This window comes from Tachypleus tridentatus, chromosome 7, assembly GCF_004210375.1.
Source record: "Tachypleus tridentatus isolate NWPU-2018 chromosome 7, ASM421037v1, whole genome shotgun sequence".
NCBI lineage: Eukaryota > Metazoa > Arthropoda > Merostomata > Xiphosura > Limulidae > Tachypleus > Tachypleus tridentatus.
Window position 1 is genome coordinate 56086148 of NC_134831.1, and position 27539 is coordinate 56113686.

Sequence of the window (27539 nt, forward strand, 5' to 3'; positions counted from 1 at the left end):
TTGCCTTACTTTTTCATGATTAGTGACACCTTGTCAGGATCTTGGATTGTTTAATAAATAGTAATTGTCTTAATATTTTATAAGTACAATATTTTTGGCTCTTGAATAATATTTCTGAAAGAAGTCTTGCTTTCATCATTTTAAAACAATGACTGATGTATTAATATTAACTAGTCATTAATTACCAGGATTGCATTAATGTGTGTGTTTGCATTTGAAACCCTTGTTTGTGCTTTATTTGGAAACTTTCCAATAAATTCAGTTGTATCAGGATGTCTAATTACACTGCACAACAATTTTTTTTGAAAAATTTTTGCTTCCTGAAAAGTTTTTGCTGATTGTGAAAGGTACTTGGTGGGTATGTACAAATATAGTTTTGGTTTTGCTTCATCATGTAGGAACTCTGAGGAATAGACAGTTAACTGTTTACCAGCAATAACGTATTTAATTGCGTTTATGTTTCTAATACACTATTAAGTTCAACATAATTAAAAGTATTTTGCTCCTGATTTTCGTTTGTATTCAATTTCCGGTGCATCACGTTGCAGTGTCCAACAGTAGTCAATGCTTGCCAGTTGCCCTGATATCGTTTTCCATTGTAGTAATGTCCTAGTGAAACTGAAGATTTCCATGAAACGGTACGTGATGGGTAAATTTGGATGTGATTTTCGTGATCAGCAGCCAAAAATCTGTACGGAACACCCAACAGTGTTCAAGAAGCAAAAACTTTGTTGTGCAGTGTTATAAAGGGTTTTTCAAACTTTATTTTTCATACATAGGAAATTTTTCAGTTGTTAGTAGGATGATCCCATAATATTTTGCTTAAATGGTAGTATTCAAGAAATATCATTAATGTTTATTTATTGAGAAATTATAAATTTAACTTTTATTAACTTCTGTTTTCTCATTTATATATATAAATTTCAGAGTTTATGTTGCTAAAATTCAAAGTCACATCTTTACACATCTCTTAAATTGTGATTTGATTTCCCCATGTTTATCAGAGTGAAGGTGATTACAGTCATACAAATGTAGCACTGTGATACCTAGATATGTCAAACATTTTCTTGCATATTTTGTGACAGTATCTCTTGGTTCATTTTAGGACCTTGATTGTGATATAGGTAGAACATCAAGATGATAAGCATATTCTTGTGTAAACATATCTCTACCTTTACATTATTCTTTATTTCTTTAAAGGTTATTCACAACTATGGCCATGGAGGATCTGGTATTACATTATTTTGGGGAACTGCTGGAGATGTTGTGAAACAGCTATATGAAGCTGTTAATGAATTTGGGCCAATTTTTAGAGCTCGGCTTTAAGTTTAGTCATGAGTGCAATGCAATGTGATCGAAAGAGCTATTGAAATGATATGTAGGTTTAATATCTTTAACAACTTCTAACTCTGTTTTGCTTCTCTCTTTTTTTTTTACTGTCTACTATGATTTGCCAATTAGCTGCTTTTCTGTGTTCAGACTGTAGTTTATGTGTAACCCAGGTAAAGGTGTATTTCTTTCACTTGAATCTTCTTACATTGTTTGAAAGAAAACAGTGTTTTAAGTTGCTTTGCTTTGAAAATATAAGGATAGTTTGTAATGTTGCTCTTGAAATAATCTAATACTTTGTGTTGGAAGTAATTTAATGTTTTAACTTGAAAATCAATTGTTTAACACGAAATTACCAAATGTTATATGAGGAAAAATCATGATAAACAACTGTTTTAGTTGTGCCATATTTAGCCTTTATTGAAGTGCATTTTATAAAGTTTTAAAAGCTACTTCAACATTATATTATAATGTTGTTGTTTTTTTCAGATAAATATTAAATATTTTTGCATGACTTATTTCATTGGCTGTGACATTTGTTATATTTAGCCAATACGAGAATTGGAAGACATAATAAAGAAAAGTAGTGTATATTAAATGACTTCTGCTCTTCACCATATATTTCTTTACGTTAAATAGGCTTTAAGTTTAGTCATGAGTGCAATGCAATGTGATCGAAAGAGCTATTGAAATGATATGTAGGTTTAATATCTTTAACAACTTCTAACTCTGTTTTGCTTCTCTCTTTTTTTTTTACTGTCTACTATGATTTGCCAATTAGCTGCTTTTCTGTGTTCAGACTGTAGTTTATGTGTAACCCAGGTAAAGGTGTATTTCTTTCACTTGAATCTTCTTACATTGTTTGAAAGAAAACAGTGTTTTAAGTTGCTTTGCTTTGAAAATATAAGGATAGTTTGTAATGTTGCTCTTGAAATAATCTAATACTTTGTGTTGGAAGTAATTTAATGTTTTAACTTGAAAATCAATTGTTTAACACGAAATTACCAAATGTTATATGAGGAAAAATCATGATAAACAACTGTTTTAGTTGTGCCATATTTAGCCTTTATTGAAGTGCATTTTATAAAGTTTTAAAAGCTACTTCAACATTATATTATAATGTTGTTGTTTTTTTCAGATAAATATTAAATATTTTTGCATGACTTATTTCATTGGCTGTGACATTTGTTATATTTAGCCAATACGAGAATTGGAAGACATAATAAAGAAAAGTAGTGTATATTAAATGACTTCTGCTCTTCACCATATATTTCTTTACGTTACACAGCTAGACTACTCAGACTTAAATAAATAATATCAAACAATAAGAGTACTGAACTTGTAAATTTTTCATCTCTGCTAGGAACATACAAATCCATATAATCTAAGTACACACTAAATTTTATCTAATTTATGATACCAGATTAGGTCAAAAGTTTCAAACTTATTCAGAAAAATATTGGTTCAGTGTCAAATATCAAATATGTTTGTGTAAAGTTTTGTTGTTATTTCTTCATAACAGTTTTGTATGCTGGAGTTCTTCATTAATCAATGATTCCACTATTGACACAGAAGCCGTTATTAGAGCATAATGCTATTAAAATACAATTTATTTTCTATATATTAGAAACTGTTAACTCAACTGATTTTTACTAACAATTCAGCAATTATTTTATGAATACGCCACATTTCATGAATGAACTTAATTTTGAATGACTCACAAAGGGATTTACTGACGTTTGACTGCCTCTACTGCACTTTTCAGCTCTTTTGTTGGTTGAGGTTGATTTCGCAAAACTAATTCATTCAGTCAACTATAATATATGAAGTTAGGGTACACTATGAGGTGGAATACTAGTACTTGCCCAATCATTTTTCATGGGCATAGAAACCAACTGACAACGAATTGTGTCCAGTGTTGAAGTGGAAAACGAAGTTTTCAAAGATCATCCCCAATCTCAGCTTCTAGAATTTCATCTCTGGCTTAAGTTAATAATGTATTCAAACAGCAGACTTCGAATTTTGTTAGTGGTTGTCTCTTTTAAATTGGTAAAGTTATATAACTTTATATAACAGAAAAATTATATATTAAGAATGACAGAATTATGTGAATTAATTCTTATTGTGTTTTTCCTACCCCTAAGTAGCGAGCTATCGTCGGGTTGCTTTTACAGATATACAGAAAATATTTTGAACTAATTTACTCAGCAATATGTATTGAGAATGAATAAAAAAGTAACAATTGTTTAGTTTCCACAATGACATATAAGCCTTTTCCATTTATTTATAATAATTGTGTATTTATAATGAGTGTGTGTTTTCTAATAGCAAAGCCACATCGGACTATCTGCCGAGACAGTCGATGGGAATCGAACTCCTGATTTTAGCGTTGTAAATCCGTAGATTTACCGTTGTACCAGCAGGGGACATTTATAATAAAACACACATCTGAACTGTTACGATAAACTAAACTAAAAGTTTATTTATACTGGTTATTTTTTTATTTATTCTAATCACTAATGTGAGTGTTGCAACTTATTTACATGTTTACTGATTTATGTACGATAAATGACTGAATTATTTTCAAGCAAGAATATTTTAATATTAAGGAAAGATCGGTTGAATTAATTAATATCGTTCAAACACTACCCTAAACAACGTCACCTATTAGTGAAAATGCAAGATATAGTTATAAAGAAGAATAAAAATCGTAATGTTTCAGAGTAATCTATTTAAAAGCTTGTCAAACATACATTTTACAAAACTTATAAATACCGAACAGCGCTATTAATTTCAAACTTGTATTTACCGTCATTTTAATGTTTTTTAAGAATAATTCTCTTAGAGATGAAATCACTGCTCTAAGTAATAAGTTATTTTGTCACCTTTAAACATTTTTTTTTCTAAATTTCGCGCAAAGCCACTAGCCGTCCCTGTTAGCCAGGTGGTTGAGGTACTAGACTCGTAATCCGAGGGTCGCGTATTCGAATCCTCGTCACACCAAACATGCTCGTCCTTTAAGTCGTGGGTGCGTTATAATGTGACGGTCAATCCCACTATTCGTTGGTAAAAAGAGTAGCCCAAAAGTTGGCGGTGGGTGGTGATGACTAGCTGCTTTCTCTCTTGTCTTACACTGCTAAATTTGGGACGGCTAGCACAGATAACCCTCGTGTAGCTTAGCGCGAAAATCAAAACAAACCAATCTATTCTACTGTACTTAAACAACTTCCAGCTAAGAAGTTATTCGTTTCTACTTAGCTTACGACTATGAAGAGTTTCTACTCTACTTACACGATTTAAAGCTAAGAAATAACTTAGTTCAACCTAATTGATACGACTTACTGCTGAGAAGTATTTCGGTTCTATTTGCTTACACGACATAAACTAAGCAACTCTGTAAAATGCATTAAAATTTCTAATGGTTCTAGAAAATCGGTGTTTCGCATATTTTTACGTTTCATGCGCGCTGTAAAATTGTTCATAAACAATTCTTGTGGTAGCGATAATCAGTATCTTGCTTTTGTTCTTTTTAATTTCTGATTTTTTTTTCCGAGACATATTTCATGAGCACTGACCTGGAAAGAACCTGTATCTTGTAGGTCAAGGTTAGATCGAGTTGAAAGAGCAGTCACGCATAATGACGGCACACAATTATCTAGTTTTAATGTCGTTTCTCGGCACTTGATGGGTTCTCAGTGAGAAAACCAGAACGTAATTTACAATCTAATTATAGGTAGCTCAATGATAAAAAGCGATGTGAAACGTATTCAGTAAAATAGTCTTGAATGATGACAAACATTTAAACTTAAGTGGTTTAAAATATAGATAATGAATCATTTTATTCCGAAATTCTTTCGGCTGAGAATAAACAAATATAAACGAAAACATTCCATTAAGTGTGAAAACAAAACAAAAAGAAAGTCACAAAAAAGTTATTTTGACAGTTGCAATAACATTGTGAAAGGGGGCCAAATGCCGCGTAACAGGATGACCTGTTTTTACACACTTGCACCAGATTACAGTAGTGTGGTGTCTGTCAGTCCATCAGTAGATACTGAAATGATGTTACATAAGAGATCCTTAAGGTTTCAGTTTGTATTTTCGTGACCTCAATACAACGTGCGTATGTTATGAATCACGAGAAGAATTATGAATTCTGTAAGCTACAACATGACATGAAATTCAAAAGCAATAAATAAAAATATTTGTTACTCGTAATTTTTATTTAATTGACTTTCAGAAACCCTGCGTATATACATCCAGTTTAATTTATTTTTTTAATGCTCGAACTTTTAATACTTCTATTGTAAGCGCGGTTCATCGATGTTTACTTGCAAATACACAGATATTTCCTTATACCTTTCGTTAACTTTCACTCCCATCGGTACACACATATATGTGAGGCTCACTATTATAATCTTTGTCTTAGTTTTGCAAACCATACGTAAATTTGAACTTTTGTACCATCACGAAGAGAACTTTCCAAAGTTTCCCGGTTTCAAATTCCAGATAAGTAACAAAATAAATTGCTGTTTTTTGTATGTGTATCCAAAATAAACTTGGCACTTTGAGGGCTGTATTTTGTAAAAGTGCCTATGAAGGAGTTAATGTGTCACCATGTGTGGCTTGGCTTCGAATTACAGCGATTTTCTGAACTCGTTTTATCTGTCAGCGTTAAAATAGATCAAAGAAGCAGGTAAAGAATTTTTTCTTTCTAAAATTGAAATCGTCTTCCGATTATTCGAATTCACAGCTCTGTTAGTCGTACGTTTGCTTTAGCCTGAAAACAGAAAGAAAGGGGAAAAACTTCCATATACTCTTTGTTCTCGCTTCCAGTTTACATTTTGTTGGTACTGGGGCAGAATTCGACATAAATGTTGAACAGAGTCACTACTTCAAATCTCATTTTTCATATCTTTAGAAACCACGTAATCGAAATATATCAAGAAAGCTTAATACTGCCAACTTGCGGCATAAATGATATAATTATTATAGATAGGAACTAATTTTGTGCAAAAATATCAACTTCGTGATAAATGTTTACTTGAAATGAAGTAAAAAACACGGTAATTGGCTAGTTGTGCTGTGTCCACGACGGGTATCAAAACCCGATTTTTAGCGTTATAACCCTCAAGACTTACCGCTGAGCCATTGGGGGCCACACGATAAAATAAAATTAGATGTCTGGGAGTCATGGGTTCACATCCCTGTCATACAAACTTGCTCGCTCTTTCAGCCGTTGGAGCGTTATAATGTTAAGATCCCTCTATTCTTTGGTAAAAGAGTTGGCGGTGGGTAGTGATAACTAGTTGCCTTCTCTCTAGTCTTACACTGCAAAATTAGGGGCGGCTAGCGCATATGTCCCTCATGTATATTTGCGTGAAATTCAAACAAAACATTCATACTTCAATAATATTTATTTAAAGTTTTCTTTTTTTAAAGGTTCAACTGCTGAACAAAACAAGAAAAAACACGTTTGAATTCAGTTTTCTAAATTCGTCGATCTAATTTTCAACCACATGCTTCCAATCTTTACAATATAATTCATATTCTGATCGGGTGTGGACATGTCAGCGAAAATAAAGAAATATCTGTTAAGCACGGCCGCAGCCACCTATCGGTGCGAATGATAAATAAAGCATGCCAATTTGTCTATTTCTCTTGAATGAGTAAAGTAAACATAACTGATATCAATAGATAACTAGTGTTCAGATAAATAAGTAATATTGTGCTGTTACTCCTAATCTCAATTCTGATTTATAAATGACATATAAACTTGATGAAAAACGCCCTACTAACGTATGCAGGTTGACATCCTGACTCTTGTTTATGCAATTTGATAATACAAATAGCGTCTCAACCTCTACTGTGTTTGTCTTATACCAGCAAGACTGACGAGCATTATTGGTATTGAGCGAAAAGCTTCTTCGGCAAGTTATATGATAAATGTTGCATAGTTCTCGTGTTTTATGCATTCGTTTTTATTTTTGCTCGTCTAGTCTAGGTATTAATAGTTAGATTAAGTGTATAAGTCCCGAACCCCAACCCCTTGGTGGTTAAGGGCCTTCGTGTGAGTTTGATCTCTGAGCCCTATCACGTATAGCTGCATTACTACTGATAAGTTTACCAGGAGGGAGATTATTATATATTTTTCAAAGGGGTGGGTAGGAGTTGATACTAAATTAACACTGCTTTGTGTTTTTTGTTTTTTTAATTTTCCCATGTCTATGGTAGTTTGCGCAGGGTACTTATTATGTAACATTTCCTAATATGTACTTAATGGCGAAGATTCTCTTTGAATGAGGGATAGATATTTATATAAAACTTCTGTAAAACATTTCAGTTGTTCTAAATTAAATATTCACAGTTAAAATGGCAAATAAGGTATCCTTCCCCAAGTTGAAATGTGGTCCTCCGCCTACGAACATGATCATATAATTCTTATCATTGTGGGTATCATTTTATTAAACCATAGGTAACTAAACACACACACACACACACACACACACAGAATTTTCAAGGCTGAGAAAGAAACGTTTATAAAGACATGCACTGCAGATCCAATTTGAAAATTATAATTCTACGTCACTGAATCAAAGCACAATAATCGTCTTGTTAACTTTTTTTTCATTGTTCAGTGTATTATTTGTTGTCATAGAAACAAGTATAACTGCAAGCAAAGGATGAGTGATTTTAAGTGTGAGCTTTGTGCTGACGCTGTTTATTAACATTTAGTTCAAAGTTCAAGGAAGCTGGGAATATAATTATTAAAATTCTTGCGTAGATATCAACAGTAAGACGTCTAAGTTTAAAATTTTTTTTTAATACACATTGATTTAAAGAATAAGGTCACGATGTCTGGGCAAATTACCTGCGCGGCGAAATGCCGCAACCAGACATGTAGAGAAAAAATTATAAATAGAAACAAACTGTGAGAAACTAACACCAACGAAAATTTAGAATCTGCAAGCATGAAAGGCAGAACTAGGCTTAACTGAGTAAAAATAACACTAACAATGAGATCATTAAATTAAAGAGAAATAATCCAGAAAATAGAATTAGACAGTATTATATAAAAAAGATTAAATTATAGAGATAATTGCATAGTTTTTGTTATTAAGCGCAAAGATATACAATGGGCTATCTGTGCTGTGCCTACCACGTGTATCGAAACCTAGTTTTTAGCGTTATGAGCCTCAGATTTACTATTGTACCACTAGCGGACTAATTACATAGATATATCGAAGTAAGTAGAGTAACCACAGAAAGGATGAAGAAACCAAACTTAATACTAACCAAACAGCAATGTCGAGTAAACAGTAAGACCAAACTTCATACTAACCAAACAGCAATGTCGAGTAAACAGTAAGACCAAACTTAATACTAACCAAACAGCAATGTCGAGTAAACAGTAAGACCAAACTTAATACTAACCAAACAGCAATGTCGAGTAAACAGTAAGACCAAACTTAATACTATCCAAACAGCAATGTCGAGTAAACAGTAAGACCAAACTTAATACTATCCAAACAGCAATGTCGAGTAAACAGTAAGACCAAACTTAATAACATCGAGACAGAGGAAGAGAAGACGGTGAGATAGAATAGAGAAAATGGAAGCGAATCATTAATATCAAATAGCTTGAATATAATTCTTTCAGCAGGTGGTAGGACAACCAGAATTACTAAATAAGTAGTTTGAAACTCAATGAATTTGTTTGTTTCTTGTTAAGCACAAAGCTATACAATGTACTTCTGCCCACTCTGGGTTTCGAAACCTGACTCTTAGCGTTATAAGCCTTCAGACATACCGTTGAACCGCTAGGGTACTTATATCCAGTGAAACGTTTATGTGAAACATATACATATAATTCTATAAGTAGCGGTTAATAGAGTCACCTGCTATATAGGACGACACTCATTGACCGCGAACTCCAGTGACAATTCGTACGTGGATTTTCCAACCTAATAATGCGAAAGGAAAGATTCATGTATATACCTTCTTGATAATTTTCTCTTCCATAATGAAGTTCTGAAACCTTATAATATTGAAACTAACACGGTTTTCCAAAAGAAAAAACAGACAGTTGACTTCTTGAAGATGGAAACTCTGAACAATTACTGAAAGTATTGAGAGTTAAGTCTGAAAAAGCGGAACCGTGACTGTTTACTTTTCCTTCAGACAAATTAAGATATTCTTATAACGTCGTAATTACACACATAACAGGCCATATGGAGATTTTCAGATGACTAGAGCAAGGTCCTGATTTGGCCTTGTTAAGAAAGCGGGAAATATCAAGAGAAGCAATGACCAAGTTATATTTTCTAGATCAGACTATTATGATGTTCACTGATAACAAGTTGTTGGAGAGTTTGCTTCTACAGTCGAATTGACACCAGTAATTAGAAGAAAAAAATCCTGCTTTGCTGTTATTTTTTTATATCGTGGATCATCAAAGTAACTCACGAATCTTGGATGTTTGCTAAATTTAGTTCATGAATGAAAGAACAGTGAGCCTTCATCTTGGTGAAAGCTAAGTGAAAATGCTCTGTAGAACGATATATAGTGGGGAGAAGTATCCAATAGTGTACCTGTTTTCTTGAATGTTTTGTTCTATAGTTATATCGTCATTTGCTGTTTTCAGTCACAAAACGTCTACTTTTAATAATGCCCCCTAGAGAACTTTTAATGATAGAAACCGGGTTTTGATACCCATGGTGTACAGAGCACAGATGGCCCCTTGTGTAGTTTTGTGCTTAGTAATAAACAAATAAATACACAACGACCTCTCCAGTGGGTGTTGTTTCTTGTCTTGATTTTAAATAAATTCTGGCTTTTTATACTTTTTACTATTGTTTTCCATATGGCAAACTCACGAACAGTAACAACCTTGGATTTCAGCATATCTAGTGCGTAGTTTATTTTAAAAAGTCGTCTTATTTTTCAATTTTCTTAAGGTAACTATTACCAGTAATGTAAACTGATACAGTTCTATGTATTCTATTCTTACATAGAGATTTTACTTTACAATAGATGGCAGCACAAACAAATAAGCGCCAAAGTTTGCTGAAGAAGGTTATGATTTTTTTAAAGCATAAAACTACATAAGAACTGTATGTGTTCTGTCCACTGTGTGAAATCGACTCCTCGATTTTAGTGTTATAAGTACGTAAACTTATTGCTTAGCCATCGTGGAACCGTTTCATGAAGAGGTTTTATTCATTTTTTAAATAAAAATATTAATCCAGACTGAATTCAGTAACAAACAAACTTGGAGAATGATGAGTTATTTTTAATTCTATTTCATCAAAACAAATTAAATTTTTTATTACCCCACTAATTTTTATTATTCGTTCTACGTCTTATTGATTTGTGAATTAATACCAATAACCAAGCAAAATATTTGAAGTATATGTTAATATGTTAAGTGCATTGCAAGCAGTCTTTCTTGTAGCACCTCACTAAACTCAGTGCTGTAATGCTAATTTTAAATCATATCAAGTGTCTTTAAACTGAGGCTCACAGTGGCACAGCAATATGCCTGCGAACTTACAACGCTAAAAACCGGGTTTTGATATCTCCGATGGGCAAAGCACAAATAGTCCTTTATGCAGCTTTGTGTTTGATAACAAACAAACCGTAAACTGCCTTGTAAGGTCCGGACCGATTTTAAGTTGTATTTTTCGCAGTATTTCCAGATTAAGGGGTAGAAAGTGTTTTTTGTCTCATATTTTCAATCTTAAAGGCATCTTATGTAACATATGGATTAAGTTTGTTTGTTTTGGAATTTCGCACAAAGCTACTCGAGGGTTATCTGTGCTAGCCGTCCCTAATTTAGTAGTGTAAGACTAGAGGGAAGGCAGCTAGTCATCAGCACCCACCTCCAACTCTTGGGCTACTCTTTTACCAACGAATAGTGGGATTGACCGTCACATTATAACGCCCCCACGGCTGGGAGAGCGAGCATGTTTGGCACGACGCGGGCGCGAACCCGCGACCCTCGGATTACGAGTCGCACGCCTTACGCGTTTGGTCATGCCAGGCCCAACATATGGATTAAACAACTTTATTGAGTCTAGTTTCTCAAAAAGTTGAAGTGCTATTATTTGGACTATATTTCTGATCACCAGTAATATGCAGCTTGGTTGAGTCTGTCTGTAAACATTACTTGAATATTGTTAAAGTTCTATTTGTGATCAACCACTAATATGCAGTTTGGTCGAGTCCGACTATAATTCTGTTATTTGAGAACTGCTGTCTAAGTTATATTTTTGATAAATTTAGATAATAAACCAGTATTCTTTGTAGGATCTAACTACATAATTGTGATATCTTTATTGTTGTATTCATGATATTATTGAGTTATCATCTCTAAGTCCCTCGACGAGACAGAAGTAGACCTACAGACTAACAACACTTAAGTCCGAGGTTCGATTTCCCGTGGTAGATATAGAAAATAGTCCAATGTAACTTCACTTCAAGTCATATAAATCCTTTATATCTGGCATAATGTGGGTACAAAATGGTGCGTGTAAGTTTCTGACATTGTATTTTCCACTGGGCATAATGTGGTTATGAAGTGGTTTCCATACATTGTTAATACTACTTTATTCACTGGGCATAATAAGAAATAATACTTCACAAATGTTTTATGAAATAAATGAATGAATATTTCAAAAACATTTCAAAACTGGAAGGAGGGAGAAACCGTGAGAGTTAAAATATTATTGAATGTAATTCTAGGAATCTTTTGTTGTTGTTGTCGTTGAATAAAATACTTGCTAGTTAAAACTCCACGTGTCGAAATATTCTTTGGAATAAATGAAAACAAACGTTTTTCACAATAACAAGTAAGCCTATAAATGAATACAATGGAATGTTGCTGAAATCACGGGCTCAAGCATGAGAAAGGTATTTTTATTTGATTCATTAAGGGTAATGTTTTGGGATGGTCCTTATAATTTTAAGCATTTTGAGGGGCTAATATCCATCATAAAGGTAAACGTCAAATAGTTACCGTTGAATAAGTTTTTAATTGCTTAATAGTTTCCTAAGACTAAACATGAAACTTAGACGTTTATGTAACAAAGAAAAGACGATATATGTGAGTGAACATTTATACCCTTATACGACGCCCAAAATTTAACGGACTTTATTTATAAACCTCTTAAGTTCATTAAGCATATATTTTCGAAAGTTTATATTTTTCTTACCCAGTAAAGTATACCTTTGTATTTAAAGCAAGGGACCAAGAGCGGAACTAGGACACGAGATTCGTCTTCCGCAGACTTTATAACATCTGTCAGGTGCTGTAAGAAACCGTTCGTACACTATTTATCCATTTATTTGTCTCTGACATTTTACTTAAGAAATTTCCTAATGCAATTAACACGTTAAAGAATGAAATTACTTTCAGTTTCCTTCTTCTATTTGTAGAAGATTGTTTTGGTTTTTAATTTCGCGCAAAGCTACTCGAAAGCTATCTGCGCTAGCCGTCCCTAATTTAGCAGTGTAAGACTAGAGGGAAGGCAACTAGTCATCACCACGCGCCGCCAACCTTTGGGCTACTATTTTACCAACGAATAGTGGGATTGACTGTCACGTTATAACGCTCCCACGGCTGAAAGGGCAAACGTATTTAGTGTGAATGGGACTCGAACAAGCGACTCTCAGATTACGAGTCGATTGTTTTAACCACATGGCTATGACGAGCTTTTAGAAGATAATTGCTGGGAAGACATAATTAACTCAACAATAGGAACACACTTAATTACTTCATTCAGCACTTTGAACGTAGTCACTTTGAACATTATTTAAAAATTTCATATTATAAAATTCTCTTACTTCAGTCAGGTTAAAGGTGCATTAAATGCAAATGAGAAATCAAAGCTTAACTTTCTTTTCTTCTTACTCTGAAAGTGTTTAGGTTTAAATTGAGCTATAATCGTATCATATAAGATTAGAAATAAGCCCGATCTAACTCTTGTTCCTCCACTTCAGTGGAAGTCAAGTATTTGATGCCAGCGCCATTCTCATGAACTTAAAAGAGCTTTATACATTCCGCTATTTTATATTTGAGTTTGATTGGAAACTTCACAAGATACTTTTTTGTGCTTTGCCAACCACGAATCTCAAAATCTGAATTTAACGATGAGAGTTGTAAACCTGCAGACTTACTGTCAAGTAACGATACAGATTTACTAGAACGTAGGCAACGACCAGTACACGTGTCTGACTTTGTAAATATAAATTTGTAGGCCATCTCATTTGGTTCCGGAAAGTATTCAAATGATATAATATATTCAATGTAGTCGACATCCTACAGCTTTAACGTATTCACTGCCGAGACTAATAACTCGCTGGTGGCCCGACATGGCCAGGTGAATAAGGTGACTCGTAATCTGAGTGTCCCCGTCATACCAAACATGTTTGCCTTTTCAGCCGGGGAAGGGGATATAATGGTCGGTTAATCCCACTATTCGTTGGTAAAAGAGTAGCTAAAGAGTTGGCGATGGGTGGTGATGACTAGTTACCTTCCCTCTAGTCTTACACTGCAAAATTAGGGACTGCTAGTGCAGATAACCATCATGAAACTTTGCGCAAAATTCAAAACAAACCAAAAACTCATAGGTTTTATCATGATAATATGACAGTATATTTTTAAATAAAAGCTGTACAAAATGCATCATATATTGCAGCAGACACGCACACGCAAGTAAGTAGTTAAAATGCTGTAAATTTTCCGTTATAAATTAATGCAGCCTTTTTCAAGCTTTAATAAATACAGTTTCTTAAGACGAAAGAGTGAGATAAGTGATGAGATGTAACACACATTAAAATGCTAGATATGTCCCAGTAATTACTAACTACTTTATTTAATAAAAATGAGAAAAAAAAACACGTTTAATTTTGCATTAGTTAGTTTAGTTGTTAGTTATCACCATTAGATTCCATCTAGGAACATAGGGCCGCAATCGCTTGCGGATTCTTCCACAAGTATTTAAGTGAGTAGGTTGTTAGCCCACTGCACCAAGCCCTCCCTAATTTAGCAGTGTAAGACTAGAGGGAAGGCAGCTAGTCATCACCACCCACCGCCAACTCTTGGGCTATTCTTTTACCAACGAATAGTGGGATTGACCGTAACATTATAACGCCCCCACGACCGGGAGGGCAAGCATGTTTGGCGCGACGCAAACCTGCGACCCTCGGATTACGAGTCGCACGCCTTACACGCTTGGCCATGCCAGGCCACAATTCTGCATTACTACTTTTCTTATTGCAACCCTAATCGTTCGTGTCTCCTAATAAATCATTTGCATCCCCACACTTTGGGAAACGCTGAGTTAATGAATGATAATAAGGACTGGCAATAAAAATAGTTATTTTATTTTTTTAAGGTTAGAATCTCTTGACAGACATTTTGGTTTTGGTTTATGTTTTATATATAAAAATATATGTAGATATTTTGAGTAAAAAGTTTTCACCACAATACGCGGCTCAGAACTTTAAATTTCAACTTTGACGAAGCAGTTACTTTGTGTGTTACCCTGCTTGAGTGACATTGCTGTGTAAAGTAACTTTGTTGATATCTTATTTGTTTTGTTTTCCCTGTGTGGAAAACCAATGGTCGTCGAAAGGGTTTATTCTAGCTCATATTATGGGTCCAAAATGGGGAATCCACATGTTTTGTTGAAAATTTTACCAAATTATGTTACACGTCACTGTTATTATGAAATAAGATAATACTTTACAAAATGCTTTTGATGATGGTGCTACGAAACGTTCTGTAAAAACTAATATCGCAACGTTATTTCTTTTGTTTGTTTGCGTTTTTTTTAGCAAGTGCTCAGTAGTAAGTTGTTTGTACTTAGAATTTCGAATAAAGCTACACAAGAGTTATCTGCATGCAGCCATCTTTAATTTTGAACTCATAGTCTAGAGGAAAATAAGCTTATCAACAGCATCCACCACCAAATCTTTTGATGCTCTTGCCTGACCTAGCGCCCTAAACAGCGGTAAAAGGACGCGAACCATGAATTTTCGGATTCACAATTTGAGTATATTAACTAAAAGACCAAACCTTCTATCGAATACATAAAAGAAAAAATATGGCTTCAATCGCTGTTATACATTTTCACTTTCATTATAGAAACCATATATGTATCTTAAGTGTTAACTGAAATAACGGGGTTCCAGACGTTGTCCAAAATTACAGCTTTTGTTTGTTTTAGCAAGTGACTTGATAATTGAAAATTTGAAGTCCTACGTATAGAAGGAACAGCGTGGAATGGAATTCTTGCTCCAAGGTCTTTTACTATAAAACGAAGATGAACGTCGACGAACTAATCCTGTAAATCTCTCGCGCCACACACAGTCTGTGTCTTTACAAGCATCTAGCGTAGAATATCAACTAGTTAACTTCTGTAGACACGTCTTACTATATATGATCTAAAATAATGTTTCCCATGAAGATGCAGATACAAATGAAGTCGATATCGTTGAATAGTTGAAATAAATAACAACATTTGTTTCTCGACGTTAGTTCATGATGTTTTCAAAACAGGTTCGTTAATTGCAGATATGTTTGTTTATATAATTCTGTTTCTTTCTTTGTTTTAGCTACATAATACGCTAGCTGCGCTCTGTTCACTGCGAACCTGGGATTTTAGTGTTATAACTAAATAAACTTATTAATGACTCTCCAGTGGAACTGGTAAAATAATTAAAATACGTATCACCAAATCAGTACTCCACAGAAATATTGTCGAGGTATTTGTTTTACTTTCAAACTTTAATACATGAACAGTTAGATAAAAACAACAATATCTATATACACAGTACACAGAAAATATTCCAGTCTTTAATTATTATTTTCCCATTTCTTATTCTTTAAAATACTTTGTGGGATTTAGAGGAAGATCTGTAACCAAGTTTAACCTTCATATTGGAGTAGAAAGATGTACGTTCAAATGCTTACAATAACATTAAAAACACTCATGATGAAAGGCACAGGATGTAACAGTTTCTAGTTGTAGCAAGGAACCACAAAATTGAAATGAGAGACTTGAGACAGAGGGTAATCAGTGAACAATATCCAATGTCAACTATTAAACTTCTCTTGTCAGTCTAGATAGCGGAATCTGAACGTCGTTCTTATTGTGCAATCACAGCCCCCGAATAAACCATAAACCTCTAGTTCACAGTCCGAGAACTCTAGCTGCCATGCGACGTCCATGTTCTATATCATCTTATTACTGTAACGAACATCAGTTTTCATGTATTTTTTAAGTGTATTTATTGTCTTTTTAACTTAACTTCGGCTTAACTGCTTTAGTTGTCAGTCTGTTGGCTAAAAGACCACTTTTCTTTATTAGTGGTGAGCATAGCACAAATAACCCATTATGTAGCCTGGTGCTTAACAACAAATAAATAAATTTCTTAATTTTTGGAAAGTAATTTTGGTGTTCTTGTAGGTAATTATTTAGCTAATTAATATTTCATCTGATAGTTGGAAACGTTTTAATTAAGGTTTAACCCGTTTTCTAAAGATATATATGAGGATTTTTTTCATTTTTAATTCACTGCATGATAAAACAAGTTTGAGTTTTGACACTTACCGGCTTATATATTCGATATTCTCGTTTTATTACAATAAAATTTACCTGATGAAATTAACACAATGTATAAGCAAAATTGCGTCAAATGTATATAAAAAAATTAAGGTTGTTTAGGCTAAATACGGTGTTGTTGTTTCTATATTAGTGAAGGATATGCGATTGTTATTCCCTAAAAAGAGCGGTTTGGTTTGTTTGTTTTGTTCTGAATTTCGAGCAGAACTACACAAGAGCTATTTGCGCTAGCCGTCCCTGATTTAGCAAAGTAAATTTAGAGAGAAGGCAACTAGTCATTATCACCCACCGCCAACTCTTATACTACTCTTTTACCAACGAGTAGTAGGATTGACGGTCACTTTATAATGCCCCCAAAGCTGAAAGAGTGAACATGTTTCGGTGGGACCACTTAAAAGGAATAACATAAATATTCAATGCACTTTATTATGCGACATTGTTGTTTTAATGTAAAGCTACACAATGGATTGTATAAACTCTGTCAGCCGCAGGGAATCGAAATCCAGATTTTAGCATTGCAATATGTCGCGTATGCAGTATACTAACAAAAGTTCTGGAACAGAAAAATTCTTTGAGAAGAACAATATTATGTCTCGTTACTTAACTTTATTATAGGGAGTGGGTTCACGTTTTGCGTTAATCAAAGTCTGGAATGAACTTTTACCATCTCTTTTCAAATATATTTAAATGTTTTACTGTGTGGTAAAATATCGCCAGTCTTTTCTGTCCCTCAAAATATCCTAACTTGGTATAACCACTTAACAGATCACAACAGATTCAATTTATTACTCGATTCAACCCACTGCTAGACATGACGTGTAGTATGTCATGGTACATTATTATGCTGAAAGAGGCATAGCACTTCTTACGAATTTCATCAACTACGGAGTTGTACAGATTCCTATAATACAATAACGGATTCGTGGGTTTCTTAGCTCATACCAGATAACCAGAGTTATCTAGTTTCCATAACGTTTCAGGCTCCGTATGTCGAGGTGGTTAGGGCGCTCAACTCGTAATCTGAGGGTTGCGGGTTCGAATCTCCGTCATCCCAAACATGATCACCCCTTTCAACCGTGAAGGCATTATAATGTTACGATCAATCCATCAATTGCACTGATAAATTAAGGACGGCTATCACAGATAGCCCTCGTGTAGCTTTTTGCGAAACTCAAAGGAAACAAACAAATGGATAAACCATATCTCTTAACACTTGGGAAGATACTGCAGTATTAAAATCGTGTTTTAGATTTCTGAAGAAGTAATGACCAGCGGGATTCATTGCTTCTATTGGCATTTTCACACTTCTTCAGGATAGGTGCGCACCAGGACTAGCGAAATATGAGGTTCAAAGCTATCCACATGAAACTCCTCTCTCACAATGTCTGCAGTCTTCAATTCTTATTAAAGACCTAGAAGATGAATTTCCTGCCAAACGTGCAATTTGTTTTTGGATCAAGAAATAATTAATTTTTCACGGCTGGACCACATAAGTACATACAATGACCTTCCATTACTTCAGTGCTTTATCAACATTTGATTTGTCTATAAAATGGCTGGTTGAAATGTCTCAGGCATTTACAAAATAAATGCTACGTCTAACAAACATTTTCTATGAAAGTTAACAATCTCCTTTCCAAGTGACATCCTGATTCTCACCGATAGCTTTTAATTATTTCCTCTGTAACACCTGCTTGTGACCTTTCTGAACCATACGTAGCATTACATCATAGAAGTATCGTGCTTATTTACTGGAGAAAGTCCTATCACTGAAAAGAGCATTGTCTCAGCGAGTTTACTGATAACATTTAATCAGACCATAAGTGAATTGAATGTTCGTCTTTTCTTTTCTCGGTATACTTACGCTACGCATAAGCAACTAAACTGGAACGTGAGAAGAGACGCAATATTTGACAGTTTTTTAAGACTTTCACCAGCGGGACGTTTTCAAAAATTCAGGAAATTCGTGAAGAACTTTTCATTATAGATGGACTGAAAACAAAACATTATGCAACACGTTAGACTAATAACATAAGTTATATTAACTGTATATCAGAATACCTTAATATTATTACCAAACAAGTTCAATCACTTTGACTGCGTAACACATTATATTGTTTAAATTATGCAATAGAAAACATTATTTTAATTATGCAACTGGCTGAATTAGTTTAATTGCGAATAAGGTTATGTTACTGCAATTATACAGCAGGTTATGTTTCTTTAGCTGGCACGTTTTCTAAAATTAATAATAACAAAAGTGCATATGTTTTGAAATCGTTGTCTAACACCATTTAACAATTTGAACTACAATACAGTTAATACTGAACAGAAAAGAATAACTAGTTTAACAAAAGTTTCATACTTTAACTAGGGTGGTTACCTCAGCATGGTGCCTTCCATTCTATTGTTATGATTATTATTAATGCTTATACATACATATAACAGATACTCTGACGCTTCTTGATGTATAACAAAAGTATTTAGGCCCGACCTTCCAGATCTGTGGTCAATTATTCATTAAGAGGAAGAAAGTATAAACAGAATAATGTATATAAAGTTAATACACAGCAAGCAGAGTGGTTTCACTCCTCTTGTTCTGAAGGAACTTTGTTAAAAATTTACAAGACATACGTTACTTCTATTATACCTTCTCATCTTTTCACGAAGGACAGTTCATTAATTCAAAAGATAGGACCTGAATAACTATATTCTTTTGTTTCTATAAACAAAATAGAGTGGAATTATAAAGAAATACTTTAAATATTTTTCCTACTTGAAATTAATTGTCCAGCCCTTCTATAAGACTTATTTTTGTAAGATATTGTACACCTAAATGTCAGAATCATCCTCTGAATTCCTGGCAGTGATCTGCAACAATAGGAGGTCATGCTTCTGGGGTTGTTCGTGAATCTGAAGCACAACTATTAGTTATGTATTCAGAATAACTTTACCTGTTAGTAGGTGTTAATGGAATCGGGACACGGCTGCAGGTGGTTATATTAGTAGAGCGCTGTGTTAACTGTTTATTTGTATAAAGGCCATACTCAACTGTAGGTGTTCAAACCGGCAAAAAGTACTTGTAGACATAGACACTGAGTTGTGTTACTGTAGGAGGGATGCTGATGTATGTAACCTTGCTGGATAGGTTGTGTGCAAGCAAAGCAGTATTCGTGTCTAGACTACTAAAGCTGTTAACAGAACAAATTATATCTCTAATTCTATAAGTAAGAAGCTGTTCGTTTTGGATATTCACATAAAGAGTTGTATGTGTTAGCTTCCCATACTTTTAACTGATAGGCTAAAGGGAATGCAGTTCATCAACAGCATTCTAATCGAATAGCGGCAATTGACCTTCGCTCTTATAAATTGACCGTTTGTTTCTTTGTTTTTGAATTTCGCGCAAAGCTACATGAGAGCAATCTGCGCTAGTCGTCCCTTATTTAGCAGTGTAAGACAAGAGGGAAGGCAGCTAGTCATCACCACCCATCGCCAACTCTTGGGCTTCTCTTTTACCAAAGAATAGTGAGATTGACTGTCACATTACAAAGCTCCCACGATTGAAAGGGCAAACATATTAGGCGGGACAGGGATTCAAACCCGCGACCCTCGGATTACGAGTCGAGTGCCTTAACTACCTGACCAAATATATAACTAACCGAGGGACTCAAAGCCTGAAGCACAATATGTTTATCGTAACGAAACGTGAACAAGAGACTCTCGGATATTCACACGTGAGCTTGTGTCGACATGCTAAGGTGCTTTGTTACTCTCTCTTCTCTATGTCGGGTTTTTGGTCATATGGATCAGGGAGGGTGAGGTTTGCTTGGTCCTTTTCCTCCAAATTAAAAACATGCAACTCTTTACTTATAGATCTGCCCCTTTAAATATTGTGAGCGAGGGGGGATGAATATTTAGGCGAAGTCAGCGCCTTTGATGGCGGTTACCAGTATGAATAATTTCGGCATTATTTGTTAAATTTTTTACTTACAAAATACTTTAAAAAGTTTCTTCCCTTGAAAAAAAAAAAGATTTTGTGTAACGTCAATTATGAAGGATCCTGCTGGGTACTGTGTTTTTATTTTTTGTGGGTGTTAGTTCTTTGTAGCACCCACTGAGTCGGCACCTGTGGTTCTGGACGTTCATGGCAATAACCCGTACGAGTAAATGATCATACAAGAAAAGTGCTATTTTAAATGTCATTAAAAATACTCTTTCAGAAAAATACTACTTCTAATATTTGAAAGTAGGTGATTATTTCCGGACCTTATTCACATAAACTAAATACATAAGTATATCGCATGTAGCTGTCTAGACAAACTTGTTAAGTTAGATTCCACGAGTGAAACAGGTTTTTCGAGACTAAAGAGGTTGAAGGTATAATTAAAGGAACCTTTTTGCAGTTTATGAGGTTTTTAATATTCCTGTCGTTTTTATGGCTTTTACTATCAAAAGTAAGCAGATTATTTCAGTTATTCTACGTTACAAATGCTAATAAGTTTGAATTCGGAATACTTATTACAACAGTATGCATTTCCGAGCTAACTTGCATTTTTGAACACGTTTCAGTATAGATGAAATTAGCTGCGGCATTAATTAGATTTTGTTACTGGACAATCAGTAGAATTAATCACTTTAATGATCCCTCATTCAAAACTAAAACTACAAACTAAGTAATTGATCTCATGACGTCACAAACGAACATAGGATCAGAAAACAGTGTTTTATCCTTTCCGATGTGAAAATTTTATGTCAAACTAATAATGTTTCTTGCATTTATTTTGCCTCTCCTGTTATGCACGTGGAATTAATATAATCTGTATTAACACTTGCGTATTGATGAAATTAACTAGAGATACTTTAACTTAATTTCAATGGCAGTTTATATTCCACTTTCTTGTTGTTGTTCTTTTTGAAATAAGTACAAAGCTACACAATGGGCTATCTGTGCTCTGCCTACCACGGGCATCGAAACCCGGTTTTTGGCGTTGTAAGTCCGCAGACATACCGCTAAGCCACTGGGGGGCATTCCACTTTCTACCTACGCTGTTCTTTCCCTTGGGTTCATCGTGAGCCCGTTGTACATACTATCCCATATTGTAGTTTGTTTATTCATTCATCGCGGGCTCATTCTGCAAAGTTTCTTGCACTGTTTTTGCAGTATTCTGGTCCGTCATGGGGCTTGTTTTGCATATTATCTCGTATCGATGCATATCGCTGTTTGCTTATCACCAGAATCTTTCTTTTAATATTAGTTCTTCATGCTCATGTTATATTACATAACTCTACAGTGAGTTACACCAATAGGGTTAAGACTCAGCGACTTTACCTTAAAATGTACCTCACATTTCAATCTCTCACCCTTAATGTACCTTACATTTCTCCTGTTTCTATCTCTCCCTCTTTCGGCCCGGCATGGCCAGGTGTGTTAAGGAGTTCGACTCGTAATCCGAGGGTCGCGGGTTCGAATTCCCGTCACACCAAACATGCTCGCCCTTTCAGCCGTAGGGGCATTATAATGATACAGTCAATCCTACTCTTCTTCTTCTTCATGTGTCAAATCTGCGGCAGACATCGACGACCATGGCATGCCAGACTTTTCTGTTGTCAATCCTCCTTATCAACTCGATGTTGCTCATTGAGTTCTTGGTGACATAGTTATTGAGGCTGTCGATATATTTAGTTCTTTGACACCCTCTGCTTTTCCTCCCTTTTATTTTTCCACAATCCTACTATTCGTTGGTAAAAGAGTAGCCCAAGAGTTGGCGGTGGGTGGTGATGACTAGCTGCCTTCCCTCTAGTCTTACACTGCTAAATTAGGGACGGCTAGCGTAGATAGCCCTTGAGTAGCTTTGTGCGAAACTAAAAGAAACAACAAAAACTCTACCTCTTTCGTCACCATGTAGGACAGCGGCAAGTCTTCAGATTTACAACGCTGAATTCTGTGGGTCGGTTCTCCATGGTCCGGAGTGGCTTTGCTACAGGGTAAAACACTGTCTTTCATTTCGTCCTTTTCTTCTTATATAGCAAAGGGAATTTTCATGACATTTCATATTAGCTAAAATTATTTTACGAAAATCAGTGATGTCGAGAAAACCCACTTGTAGAGAAAAATATATATATGTAAAAACGGCTCGTTTGGGCTGAGAAATGCTTTCTTTGTGAGCCTGACGATGACCGAAGAAGATCGAAACGTTGTTCGCTCCTCTACGTAAAAATTCTTCTCAACCCAAACGAGCCGTTTTTACATGTTTTTACGCAAACAATCTACCTAAGTTGCTCACTCTATGTAATTATGAAGACATTTCTGAATTCTTAGTAACTGTTTGTAGCTGTGTTACAAGGAAAAGTGAAAGTGTTAAAATTAGGTTTGTTCTATCTTTGACTGAGTTGTATACGCACTTGGGATATCATGTTTTAATGACGTCATTATTATTTAAACACAGGCTCTTTTTGTCAAATCGTATTTCATCTTCCTTTTTGTGTTTTTGTTGTCAAATGTAGAATCTAGAAATGCTTATTTTTGTTGTCTAAAGGTCGAATATCAAGGTTTCTTTATGTCAATATTTATAAAACTTCAACTGAACAGTAACAGCAGTTGCTATTAACTACACCTGGTCTAGACATCTTAAGGAATTGTTGTTGTTTTGTTTTACTATAAATTGATTAAGCTGTGCTGCCAGTTGTCCCCAACCTAAATACAGTGTTAGTGTCATGACGAGAAATGTTCCCGTTAGTGCTTCAAACAAAGATCGTTCATTCAAAGGATGACCCTAGAATCGCACGTGCAAATGATTTAATTGATTCAATTTCAGAAGTAATGCATATAAATTTCTCTCGCAAATAATAAGTTTCATAACGTGTTGAAATGTTGTGGTATTAGCATAATATCACGCACATGAACACACAAAACAACACAATCTATGATTAAACACACAGAAATTACATCATCTAAGGTCACACATACACAAAACAACACAATCTATGATTATACACACAAGAATTACATCATCTAAGATTACACACACAGAGAACAACACAATTTATGATTAAAAACACAAAAATCACATCCGCTAAGACTATACAAACAAAAACATTATCATCACTTAAGACTACACAAACAAAAACATTATCATCACTTACGACTACACAAACAAAAATATTATTATCACTAAAGACTACACACACAAACATTATTATCATTTAAGGCTACACACACAAACATTATTATCACTTAAGGCTACACACGCAAAAATATTATTATCACTAAAGACTACACACACAAACATTATTATCACTTAAGGCTACACACACACACAAATATTATCATTACTTAAGAGTACACACAAAAAATCAACAACATAATTCATCGTTTTATGTGCACTGTAATTACTATTGAGAATTGTAGGAATAAAATCGTGGAGGTGTTTAGTTGAAGCACGTTAAATTCCGGGTTTCAATACCCATGGTGGGCACGTCACAGATAGGCTTTGTGCTTAAGTTCAACCAGACAGGTAGGTAAACATTTCTTGTAAAGCTGAATAACTGGCGTCCTCTCTCACTCAAACAGGCATACATAAAATCCTACATTGCTTCACGTGCTCCAACAAACAACAGCCATACTTTGTATTGATATTTTCACATAGTCATCTGACACTTTCATTTAATAAAACTGACTCGTCTGGATAAGCCGTAGAAAAATGCTTAATTTTTTCAAGTACGTGTGTGTGTTTTTTTGGTTTTGTAAAGTATTTCACCTTTTTAATAACGTTAGCACTGTTAATTTTTCTTCGAGATTTTGTTTTTATCAGATTAATCCATACTATTGCTAGCTTTTATGCCGGCCACCTGGTGGTTCACTGGTAAACATAATGAAACGACTTATAGAACTTAAATTCGGGGCTCGATTCTATGGTGGGCATAGAAAGTCTGTTGTGTAGCTTTTCTCTTAGAATAAAATAAACAAAGGAAAACAAGCTTTCAGAACCATTGTCAGTAATAATTAAAATATTGAATTTCAAATTGTACCTGCTAGGTGCCTTTACCACAAGGGAAGCGTGAAATTTATTTGTTTTATAATATATCGTTTAAAACAGAATAAAATTTTGTCGAGGGCACTGCGCAGTGGCTCAAACATTCCACTTTAAACTGCACTGAAATAAATATGATTTTGCTTCTGATTTGTAAACCAAAAAGAAAAGAAGAATAGTTTGATGAAAAGTTGTTCTAAAACTTATATTTGATACTCAACTAACACCAAGTTCTGCAGAACAAATCTGTTATTCGCTATAAATTCATAAACGATATTGAAATTATACGTACTTTTCACATTTCCGTTTCCACTATCATGATAATAGTATTTGTTTTTCATTGTATCTTTATTAATATTGTAAGTGTTTTTATTGGCTGAGACTAGCTTAAATGGGTTTCACTGAGAACATTTTGAACGTACCTAACCGGTTCATAAATCTTGGAAGTGCACGTTTACTGTAATATTACTTGTTTATATAATATATCTCAGTGATTGCATATTTTACGCGAAAAATACTGAAGATAACTCACTCGCTAAAAACCTGTGTACTAAACTAGAAGCAAGTGTTCTGATTATAATGAAGATTATTACATGATGACGAATAATCTTCTTAAAATTTTTAAGCACGCTGAACTTAATTTAGTGGATAAACACGACGTGGTAACCTTAATGCAAGCGCGAGTCGCATGAATATAGACCTACGCTATCAGAGATCACGACTTTAAAAGTTAAAGTTAATATTAGTCTAATATAAGCTGACGCGTGTGCAATAGAACGAAAATAAAACCGACCGCAAAGGCTCATGGGCAGGCCAGCACTGGTTAGGCTATCCGTTTGGTCTGGCTACGTTTCTCGTCCTACGGACAGAAAAAAAAATCTAAACTTTGATATGTAGCTAAACAAGCGTTAACAGCAAACAGTTTAAAACTACAGAGATCTATAAAAATTGTTTAAATAAATTTTTATACATATAAACATGGAGAGAAAGAGAGAGAAAAATGGTAACGAAACTTTCCTACAATAACAATTTCACACTTACATTTAAAATTTCCCACTGTAAGACTTCATACGATGACAATGCACCCTAATACGGCAAATAACAAGTTAAAGTTTATTTACCTCAAATAATTTAGTTAATACTGCGAGACAAAAAAGGGGCGTCTTTTTTTTTAACTGTTCAACAGAACGTCCTTTATCTAACGTGTAGGACACTACATTAGCTAATACTTGTACTAGTATTGATATTTTAATGTTATTCACAAAACACAACGGTTAAATATGTATATTCATATACGTATATAACCTCTAGCATACAATAACTGTCACACCACATCGAAAATCATACATTTATTGATTTGTTTGTTTGTTTGGGAATTTCGCACAAAGCTACTCGAGGGCTATCTGTGCTAGCCGTCCCTAATTTAGCAGTGTAAGACTAGAGGGAAGGCAGCTAGTCATCACCACCCACCGCCAACTATTGGGCTACTCTTTACCAACGAATAGTGGGATTGACCGTCACATTATACACCCCCACGGCTGGGAGGGCGAGCATGTTCAGCGCGACGCGGGCGCGAACCCGCAACACCTCGGATTACGAGTCGCACGCCTTACGCGCTAGGCCATGCAGGGCCATACATTTATTGAGCACGAAATCTCCCCAAATGAGACATCGAGAAAAATTACGAATTTATAACACTAAAATTCGGGGCTCGATTCTTCATGGCTAACACAGCACAGATATCCCAGTGTGTAGCTTTGCGCTAACTTCCATCTTCAGGTGCTTATGATCCACAACAAAAAATCTTTTTTTTTTTAATGTGTGTGTGTGTGCTTGTGTGATTTTTGTAAAGCTGGAGAAGAGCAACTGACTCAAAACTTTTTGCTAGTAATAATAGTAAACTATAAACTATAAAATGTGTTATTCATATTTGATGTTCATATTTACCATTCAAGGTTTGGTTTCGTTTGCATTTCACGCTAAGTTACTCGAGAGTTAAGTGTGCTAGCTATCTGTAATTAGTAATAGGCTAAAAGGAAGGCACCTAATCAACAACACTCCCCCCAACAACGCTTGAAATACCCCTTTACCAACGAATAGCGGGATTGACTGTCACATTTAACGGTGAGTGTGTTCGGTGACGGGGATTCGAACACGCGACCTGCAGATTGCGAGAAAAATTTACTGTTCAAAAATATGAAAGAAGATTTAAACTTCCTTTCACATATCTATAAGAGCGACCCAACTAACTTATTGATATAGTTTATTTATTGTTATGTGTAATATTTCATATTCACACTCATATAGCAGTACATACAAACATTTCAATCATGCAGAATTACCTTGTTTGATCTTTAAGCCCTTTACTTCCACTTATAAATTTTAACACCTGCATAATTTGATAACTCGAAAAATACGATCTGGTCAGATATACTTTTAGTATGCAAAGAAGATACAGCTACTAAACTGAATGGAAACGATAAACATTCATTTGTTACGTATCATTCTGATGTGAGATGTTCATATGTTGACTGACCAAAAGTTTAGTTTA

The 27539-nt window shown here is 34.6% G+C and overlaps 1 protein-coding gene across 13 annotated transcripts in view; it reads left to right on the top strand.

Annotated features, from left to right (window-relative positions):
• The window catches only part of LOC143255709 (D-amino-acid oxidase-like), a 51212-nt gene extending 47621 nt beyond the window's left edge, over positions 1-3591 (top strand). For all 13 annotated transcript variants that reach the window (XR_013030801.1, XM_076511785.1, XM_076511796.1 and 10 more), the window contains one exon: positions 1201-3591. Coding sequence is in view for 12 of the 13 variants with exons in the window: in XM_076511785.1 (XP_076367900.1) it covers positions 1201-1326 (126 nt within the window). In the remaining variant the exon portion in view is untranslated. The remainder of the gene's footprint in view (positions 1-1200) is intronic.
• The last annotated feature ends 23948 nt before the right edge of the window (positions 3592-27539 follow it).